Consider the following 9,881-nt stretch of genomic DNA (forward strand, 5'->3'; position numbering starts at 1 on the left):
GCTTTATGATATTCAGTAACCCGGGCAATGCCAGCTGCTTTGTCTCCTTCACCAAGCAAATCATAGCGGGGTTTGGAAATCACAGAAATGGCTCCGACAATGATACTGAGCAACGTGACTCATTTATCACCATCTCACACTGTAACTTGTGGCTGACTTTAGCCGATACTGTACTTAGAACATAGAACAGTACAGCACAGAACAGGCCCTTCGGCCCTCAATGTTGTGCCGAGCAATGATCACCCTACTCAAACCCACGTATCCACCCTATACCGTAACTCAACAACCCCCCCCTTAACCTTACTTTTTAGGACACTACGGGCAATTTACCATGGCCAATCCACCTAACCCGCACATCTTTGGACTGTGGGAGGAAACCGGAGCACCCAGAGGAAACCCACGCAGACACGGGGAGGACGTGCAGACTCCGCATAGACAGTGACCCAGCCGGGAATCGAACCTGGGACCCTGGAGCTGTGAAGCATTTATGCTAACCACCATGCTACCGTGCTGCCCCAAATTATGTCACATATGTAACGATGAACCTCATGGTTCAATCTCTGTCAGTGACCTTGTACCAGCGACTCAATTACTCGACTGATAAATACCTTGCCTTTAAATTTAAACATGTTCGGTTCCTCTTTTCACTCTTCATGACCTGCAGAAGCTGCCCATGCGTGTTCGTGCGTGACAGGGTGCTCATTGCGGTCCCAGCTCTGTACATCCAACCGTGCACTCTCTCATGCAGGCCATGGTCTCACTGAACCCTTTCACTTTTTGCTTGCGTGCCCACAGTTTCCATTCCATCCTGCATTCTCTTAAACACCCTCACCATGGCGGGGGGGGGGGGGGGGGGGGGGGGGGGGATAATCTTCTGCAGTTCTGTGTTAATTGGCAGCAATTTGTTTTCAATTATTGCTGATCATCTTCTACCACCGGTCTAACAAACTAGGAAAATGTTGCCCAGTAGCGCAGGTAAGTTTGTGGCCTAGTCTCTCAGCCTGGGTCAGGCCCAAGACCACCCATAACTTTTGTGCATCACTGGATTGCAGAATACAAACAGAAAAATGTGGCAGCAATTTAATTGACAGGCCTGGATAACATTGTCAATTTAATCAGATTACATCACCTCAACGCAGGTTCTTGAGATCGCTCCTAGGCGGCTCTAATATGTACAGTTTGTTTCAGAGCAGCAGGAAACCGGAAGTCGGCCGTGGGGATTTGTGGGAAGGTGTGTAGTATCTGGATATAGGTTGGGCGGTTGCTAAACCCGGGACACTACACTTGTAGTGTCCCCCACCCTTCCACCTCCTCTAACCTAAGGGGTTGAGGGAATATCAGGTAAGCTGTTCCTTTCTTTTTCTTGTTTTATCTAGAGGGGATGGCAGGGAAGGCAGTGCAATGCTCCTCCTGCAGAATGTTTGAGGTGAGGGACGCCGTCAGTGTCCCTGCTGATTTCATCTGTGGGAAATGCACCAATCTCCAGCTCCTCAGAAACCGTATTAGGGAACTGGAGCTGCATGAACTTCGGATCATTCGGGAGGCAGAGGTGGTCATAGATAGAAGCTTCAGGGATGTAGTTACTCCGAAGAATGAAGATAGATGGGTGGCGGTGAGAGGGGCTGGGAGGAAGCAGTCAGTACAGTGATCCCCTGTGGTCGTTCCCCTTAGTAACAAGTATACCGCTTTGGATACTGGTGGGGTGGGGGAACGACTTACCAGGGGTAAGCCATGGGGTACAGGTCTCTAGCACAGAGTCTGTCCCTGTTGCTCAGAAGGGAAGAGGGGAGAGGAGTAGAGCATTCGTTATTGGTGACTCCATAGTTAGGGGGATAGATAGGAGATTCTGTGGGAACGAGAGAGACTCGCGGTTGGTGTGTTGCCTCCCAGGTGCCAGGGTCCGTGATGTCTCGGACCGTGTTTTTGGGATCCTTAAGGGGGAGGGGGAGCAGGCCCAAGTCGTGGTCCACATAGGCACCAACAACATAGGTAGGAAAAGGGATAGGGATGTAAGGCAGGAATTCAGGGAGCTAGGGTGGAAACTTAGAGCTAGAACAAACAGAGTTATTATCTCTGGGCTGTTACCCATGCCACGTGCTAGCAAGATGAGGATTAGGGAGAGAGAGCAGTTGAACACGTGGCTGCAGGGATGGTGCAGGAGGGAGGGTTTCAGATGCCTGGACAATTGGGGCTCATTCTGGGGTAGGTGGGACCTCTACAAATGGGATGGTCTAGACCTGGACCAGAGGGGTACCAATATCCTGGGGGGGGGGGGGAAATTTGCTAATGCTCTTCGGGAGGCTTTAAACTAATTCAGCAGGGAGTTGGGAACCTGAATTGTAGCTCCAGTATACAGGAGGTTGAGAGTAGTGAGGTCATGAGTAAGGTTTCAAGGTTTCAGGAGTGTACAGGCAGGCAGGAAGGTGGTTTAAAGTGTGTCTACTTCAATGCCAGGAGCATCCGGAATAAGGTGGGTGAGCTTGCGGCATGGGTTAGTACCTGGGACTTCGATGGTGTGGCCATTTTGGAGACATGGATAGAGCAGGGACAAGAATGGTTGTTGCAGGTTCCGGGTTTTAGATATTTCAGTAAGCTCAGGGAAGGTGGTAAGTGATGGGAGGGGTGGCATTGTTAGTCAAGGACAGTATTACGGTGGCAGAAAGGACATTTGATGAGGACTCGTCTACTGAGGTAGTATGGGCTGAGGTTAGAAACAGGAAAGGAGAGATCACCCTGTTGGGAGTTTTCTATAGGCCTCCAAAAAGTTCCAGAGATGTAGAGGGAAGGGTTGCAAAAATGATTCTGGATAGGAGCGAAAGTAATAGGGTAGTTGTTAAGGGGGACTTTAACTTTCCAAATATTGACTGGAAATGCTATAGTTCCAGTACTTTAGATAGGTCCATTTTTGTCCAATGTGTGCAGGAGGGTTTCCTGACACAGTATGTAGATAGGCCAACAAGAGGTGAGGCCACATTGTATTTGGTACTGGGTAATGAACCAGGATTGGTGCTAGATTGGAGGTAGATAAGCACTTTGGTGATAGTGACCACAATTCAGATATGTTTACTTTAGCGATGGAAAGGGATAGGTATACACCGCAGGGTAAGGGTTATAGCTGGGGGAAAGGCAATTATGATGTGATGAGGCAAGACTTGGGATGCATCGGCTGGAGAGGAAAACTGCAGGGGATGGACACAATGGAAATGTGGAGCTTGTTGAAGGAACAGCTACTGCGTGTCCTTGATAAGTATGTACCTGTCAAGCAGGGAGGAAGTGGTCAAGTGAGGGAACTGTGGTTTACTAAAGCAGTTGAATCGCTTGTCAAGAGGAAGGAGGCGGCTTATGTAAAGATGAAATGTGAAGGTTCAGTTAGGGCGCTCGAGAGTTACAAGTTAGCTAGGAAGGACCTAGAGAGAGAGCTAAGAAGAGCCAGGAGGGGACATGAGAAGTCTTTGGCAGGTAGGACCAAGGATAACCCTAAAGCTTTCTATAGGTATGTCAGGAATAAAAGAATGACTAGGCTAAGAGTAGGGCCAGTCAAGGACAGTAGTGGGAAGTTGTGCGTGGAGTCCGAGGATTTAGGAGAGGTGCTAAATGAATATTTTTCGTCAGAATTCACGCAGGAAAAAGACAATGTTTTCGACGAAAATGCTGAGATACAGGCTACTAGACTAGAAGGGCTTGAGGTTCATAAGGAGGAGGTGTTAGCAATTCTGGAAAGTGTGAAAATAGATAAGTCCCCTGGGCCGGATGGGATTTATCCTAGGATTCTCTGGGAAGCTAGGGAGGAGATTGCTGAGCCTTTGGCTTTGATCTTTATAGAACATAGAACAGTACAGCACAGAACAGGCCCTTCGGCCCTCGATGTTGTGCCGAGCAATGATCACCCTACTCAAACCCACGTATCCACCCTATACCCATAACCCAACAACCCCCCCTTAACCTTACAGGACACGACGGGCAATTTAGCAAGGCCAATCCACGTAACCCGCACATCTTTGGACTGTGGGAGGAAACCGGAGCACCCGGAGGAAACCCACGCACACACGGGGAGGACGTGCAGACTCCGCACAGACAGTGACCCAAGCCGGAATCGAACCTGGGACCCTGGAGCTGTGAAGCATTTATGCTAACCACCATGCTACCATGCTGCCCCATGTTGTCATTGTCTACAGGAATAGTGCCAGAAGACTGGAGGATAGCAAATGCTGTCCCCTTGTTCAAGAAGGGGAGTAGAGACAACCCCGATAACTATAGACCAGTGAGCCTTACTTCTGTTGTGGGCAAAGTCTTGGAAAGGTTTACAAGAGATAGGATTTATAATCATCTAGAAAGGAATAATTTGATTAGGGATAGTCAACACGGTTTTGTGAAGGGTAGGTCGTGCCTCACAAACCTTATTGAGTTCTTTAAGAAGGTGACCAAACAGGTGGACGAGGGTAAAGCAGTTGATGTGGTGTGTATGGATTTCAGTAAAGCATTTGATAAGGTTCCCCACGGTAGGCTATTGCAGAAAATACGGAGGCATGGGATTCAGGGTGATTTAGCAGTTTGGATCAGAAATTGGCTCGCTGTAAGAAGACAGAGGGTGGTGGTTGATGGGAAATGTTCAGCCTGGAGTTCAGTTACTAGTGGTGTGCTACAAGGATCTGTTTTGGGTCCAATGCTGTTTGTCATTTTTATAACAACCTGGAGGAGGGCGTAGAAGGATGGGTGAGTAAATTTGCAGATGACACTAAAGTCGGTGGAGTTGTGGACAGTGCGGAAGGATGTTGCAAGTTACAGAGGGACATAGATAAGCTGCAGAGCTGGGCTTACAGGTGGCAAATGGAGTTTAATTCAGAAAAGTGTGAGGTGATTCATTTTGGAAGAAGTAACAGGAAGACAGAGTACTGGGCTAATGGTAAGATTCTTGGTAGTGTAGATGAGCAGAGAGATCTCGGTGTCTATGTACATAGATCCCTGAAAGTTGCCACCCAGGTTGATCGGGTTGTTAAGAAGGCGTCCGATGTGTTAGCTTTTATTGGAAGAGGGATTGAGTTTCGGAGCCATGAGGTCATGTTGCAGCTGTACAAAACTCTGGTGCGGCCGCATTTGGAGTATTGCGTGCAGTTCTGGTCGCCGCATTATAGGAAGGATGTGGAAGATTTGGAAAGGGTGCAGAGGAGATTTACCAGGATGTTGCCTGGTATGGAGGGAAGATCTTATGAGGAAAGGTTGTTTTCGTTAGAGAGAAGAAGGTTAAGAGGTGACTTCATTGAGGCATACAAGATGATCAGAGGATTAGATAGGGTGGACAGTGAGAGCCTTTTTCCTCGGATGGTGATGTCCAGCCCGAGGGGACATAGCTTTAAATTGAGGGGAGATAGATATAGGACAGATGTCAGAGGTAGGTTCTTTACTCAGAGAGTAGTAAAGGTGTGGAATGCCCTGCCTGCAACAGTAGTGGACTCGCCAACACTAAACGCATTCAAATGGTCATTGGATAGACATAGGGATGATAAGGGAATAGTGTAGATGGGCTTTAGAGTGGTTTCACAGGACGGCGCAACATCGAGGGCCGAAGGGCCTGTACTGCGCTGTACTGTTCTATGTTTTATGTACTAGTAGAGTACCCACACTCCAATACCCAAGACCTGGCTATTTCACCTTCACTAATCTGTCAAATTGTGTGTGTCTAGTGCTTTGAGAAGGAATTATTCCCAGCACTATTTCCTCATCAATGAATAAATCTAAACCATCTCGCCAAGAACTAGCAGCATCAGCAGAGAGATATACAACTTAATAAGAGCAGTGTTTTAATCTTGTCCTTGAGGTTCCACACACTGGTGCGACACACAAAGGTGAGAGCTCAGATACTTTTGTTGTCCACTTTAATAGCTGCGTGGATCTTTACTCCAGTTTCGCCCAGGCAATGCCTCTCTGCTGGTATTCTTTACACTTCATTCCCAACCCAGGACAACTACGTTTACTAGAATATTGATACACAGACCGGAAATCACTGTTGACGACATTGATAAACCGATTCAACACATTCATAAAACAACCTCCCCATCCACTGTCTTAAACAAATCAGACTCTTGTTAGGTCCCATTGTCTTGAAAGGAAATAAATATCGGGAGAGATGTAAAACAGGCTTTGACTCCCTTTCACCTATTTGACATCTCACCCACCGAGTCTACCCAAGCTTGGTCTGCATATATGTACAATTCAAATATGGGTCACTGATAATTAAGAGTAGGAATTCTTCCACAAGCTTAATCTATCTCGGCTGGTAGAGCAGATGGAGGGGGACTTCAAAAGGTGGGACATGCTCCCGCTATCTCTGGCGGGGAGGGTGCAGACCGTTAAGATGACGGTCCTCCCCAGATTCCTGTTCGTCTTTCAGTGCCTTCCCATCTTCATCCGTAAGTCCTTCTTTAAGCGGGTGAACAAGATCATCTCGAGATTTATATGGGCAAATAAGACCCCAAGAGTAAAGAGACTGTACCTGGAGCTCAGTCCGGGGTGGGGGGGGGGGGGGGGGCTGGCGCTGCCGAACTTTTGCAGCTACTATTGGGCGGCTAACATAGCCATGATTAGGAAATGGGTATTGGGGGAGGGGTTGACGTGGGAGTGGTTAGAGGCGGCCTCATGCAACGGTACCAGCCTAGGGGCACTTGAAACGCCACCTCTGCCGTTCTCGCCGGCCCACTACTCCTCTAGTCCGGTAGTGGTGGCGGCATTAAAGATCTGGGGTCAGTGGAGAAGGCACAGGGGGGTGGAGGGAGCCTCAGTTTGGACCCCGATACGCAACAATCACAGATTTGTCCCGGGCAAGATAGACGGAGGGTTTGAAAGCTGGCGTAGGGCAGGCATTAAAAGGATGGGGGACCTGTTCATAGACGGGACTTTTCCCCGCCTGAAAGTGCCGGAGGAGAAATTCAGTTTGCCACCTGGAAATGCTTTCGGATACCTTCAGGAACGCGGCCTTCTGACAAAAATTTGAATAAAAATAATTTTTTTAAAAGAGTAGGAATTCTTGGCAGCATGGTGGCGCAGTGGTTAGCATTGCTGCCTCACGGCGCCGAGGTCCCAAGATCGATCCCGGCTCTGTCTGTGTGGAGTTTGCACATTCTCCCCGTGTTTGTGTGGGTTTCGCCCCCACAACGCAAAGATGTGCAGGGTAGGTGGATTGGCCAAGCTAAATTGCCCCTTAATTAGAAGAAAAGAATTGGGTACTCTAAATTTATTTTAAAAAAAGAGTAGGAATTCTTTCATTGATTTTGTTTGTCCTTCTCCCTCCCAGAGCTATGGAATTCCCAACTCCCGGCTCCTTCCTGTTGAGGTCATTAAATTCAATGTTTATTCTGCATTGAATCTGGGACTTCACTGGCCCCTGTAGTTTAGCATCCTATCCCGGAGAAATCGGAATTGTTCCACTCTATAGTATTTGAACAGTAATATATATTTTTTTATTCTAATCTGTTGTTTTGTTTTTTTCTTCATTTAAATAGATTTTTGAACTAATTGCGGGAGATAACAATGGCTGTTTTGTTGGCGATATGGGTGCTTGTTCTCACTAGTGTACATCCGAGTGCAGCAATGCCTTTCAGCACCACCATAGATGGATCCGTATCACCAAATTCAGCAGAATCATCTGGCTCTCTGGAATCTGACACCAGTGCTACTGATGTGTCATTTACAAGTACCGAGACGTCAACCTTTATCAGCAGCACCAACTCAATTATCACAAATGAACCGACCACTTCAAAACCTGTCACAGTCGCCGCTGCTATCATGGACTTCATTCAGCAGCACATGAACTTAATCATCATCGCTGGGGTTCTCTTGATCTTACTGATTGTCATAGTGTGCACCGTGATACTGGTGAAGCAAAACTACAATGCTTCAGCCTACTACCCATCTTCATACCCCAAGAAAAAGTATGTGGATGAGCAAGACAGAGGAGGATCTGCCAAGACTTTTAATGAAATTCCTGAGAAGGTCAACGAGGAGAGCAAGGAAGACGGGGGAAGCTCTTCTGAGCAACTGCAAGCAGATATACGCACAGCGACCCACAACCTGAAAAAGAAGTCACCATCCAAAAGTGAGGCTGATGCAGCTGAACAGGGAGAACCCGCGCAGAGCCCAGACAAGGAAGGAGGGAGCACCACACCACCAGGAGCAGGAGAAAAAGAAAGGGGAGGACAGACATCGGACACGACAGAAAACAAGGGGAACAAAGCACCTGAAATGGGCTGCAAGGAGGGTGGAAGTGATAAACTGCCCAAGGAGAAAGAGCCAAAGGGTGGAGGAGAAGGAGATAAAAGAGGAAACAAGGAACATGATGATGAGCCGGGAAAGACTAAGGGGGCAAAGAAGAAATCGGAAAGTGGAGGAGACTCGAGCACCAACTGCAATCAACAGTCTGCAAGCGGTAAGCTCGCTTCAGAGCAGGTAGCGGATACAGCTGGAACAAAAGGCGTAAATAATGTAGTCAGTTCAGAGGGCCAGAAGCCAAAGGAAGTTAAGTTAGCGCAACAGGGGTTCAGTGAAGCATCCAATGTTGCTGAGCCCAGTGCAGATGTCAACGACCTAGAGAAAACCCCATTGATCCCGAATCTCAATGGTGTGCCCAATGACAGCACAGCTTTTTAAGCAATCAAAGGATGAAGCAACATTAGATCAATATGGACTGTAAACAGAGGACTATTGAGATGTAACTATCTGGAATGTTTGCTCAGCTTACAAGAAAACCGCATATTTTCAATCAGATGCTTTTGAAAAAAATTCACAAAATATTTCATCATAAAAGATATGCAGAAGAGTGATAACCAGAATTAAAACGGCAAGTCTTTTGAAGTCTTAAAGAAAAGTTCCAAAAAAAATGAAGTTATATTATTTCTCTCAATGCAGCATTGAAACCTTATTCTAAGCCAATGAGAATGATTCCCATGACAATGGGGGGAATGATCCAATAAATGGGATAACTTGAAGAAGATTCCACTGTCCAGCAATGCTTGAAGTTGCTCTTTGGGCAGTTTAACCACTCTGAAGGATTGAAGTCATCAGATAATTTAACGAATTTAAACCGTCGCGCCCAACCAGGTGACTCCAAATCAGAACCTCAGCCAATTGACTTGCTGCCTTTATAGAGTTTGAAATTCTTGGTCATGTAGCCAATTCGTTCCCTTCTCGTGCAACTACGTTTCGGCCATCGGATTGGATATTTGAAACTCCCATGTGACAACGACAAGATGTCCATGCTTTTGGGCCTAGCTGAAGCAGAAGCCTACACACCTCAAAAGCACGGGCAATTAATTGACCGCGACTGGCACACTGGGATGTAGCCGTTAAAGTTTATCATCGTCCCCTGTAAAATGCTAACAAGTCAACTTGAAGCAATTTGCGTACCCACAAATCCAACTAAATAAATGATCACCCAAAGGAGCCATACAAATGCTACCGAAGTAAAACTTTCTTTTGTATGAAGAATTGCTAGATGTTTTAACCCTTGCATTTCCCAGCAAGTGATTCAAATTCTAACAACCAGAAGTAATCATTTGAAAAAAAGGGCTCAAGTTTCAAATGTTTCACTGTACCTTGACCCAAAATGCTCATTCACTTAAGGTTTGAAGGAAAGAATTTCAACATGAACATTTTTTTTTTGAAAGAGGTTTTGTCACACGTTGTTCAGGCAGGATCTGAACAATATTGAATGCAATCGCAGTTTTAACAGAAGGAAAGTTTAGCAAACTAAACTGCAATAGCCATATCCAATCAGGTAGCTTATTGAGCACAATTAACCTTCCATTTCAGAGGTGAACTCTCCTTTGCTTTTAGTTTTAGTGAAACGAGACACAGTTTGTGAGAAATGCTTTAGAATCTTCTACGATCCA

At 46.6% G+C, this 9,881-nt stretch overlaps 1 protein-coding gene across 3 annotated transcripts in view; it reads left to right on the top strand.

Moving 5' to 3' along the window:
- The window catches only part of tmem119b (transmembrane protein 119b), a 53,205-nt gene extending 43,769 nt beyond the window's left edge, over positions 1–9,436 (top strand). For 2 of the 3 annotated variants that reach the window (XM_038819869.1, XM_038819703.1), the window contains exon 2: positions 7,497–9,436. In XM_038819869.1, the coding sequence (XP_038675797.1) occupies positions 7,525–8,640 (1,116 nt within the window). In that variant the 5' untranslated portion in view covers positions 7,497–7,524 and the 3' untranslated portion in view covers positions 8,641–9,436. Of the gene's footprint in view, positions 1–1,193; positions 1,342–7,496 lie in introns of all 3 variants that reach the window. The other variant, XM_038819782.1, reaches the window with a different exon arrangement.
- The last annotated feature ends 445 nt before the right edge of the window (positions 9,437–9,881 follow it).

This window comes from Scyliorhinus canicula, chromosome 1 (genome assembly GCF_902713615.1).
Source record: "Scyliorhinus canicula chromosome 1, sScyCan1.1, whole genome shotgun sequence".
Taxonomy (NCBI): Eukaryota; Metazoa; Chordata; class Chondrichthyes; order Carcharhiniformes; family Scyliorhinidae; genus Scyliorhinus; species Scyliorhinus canicula.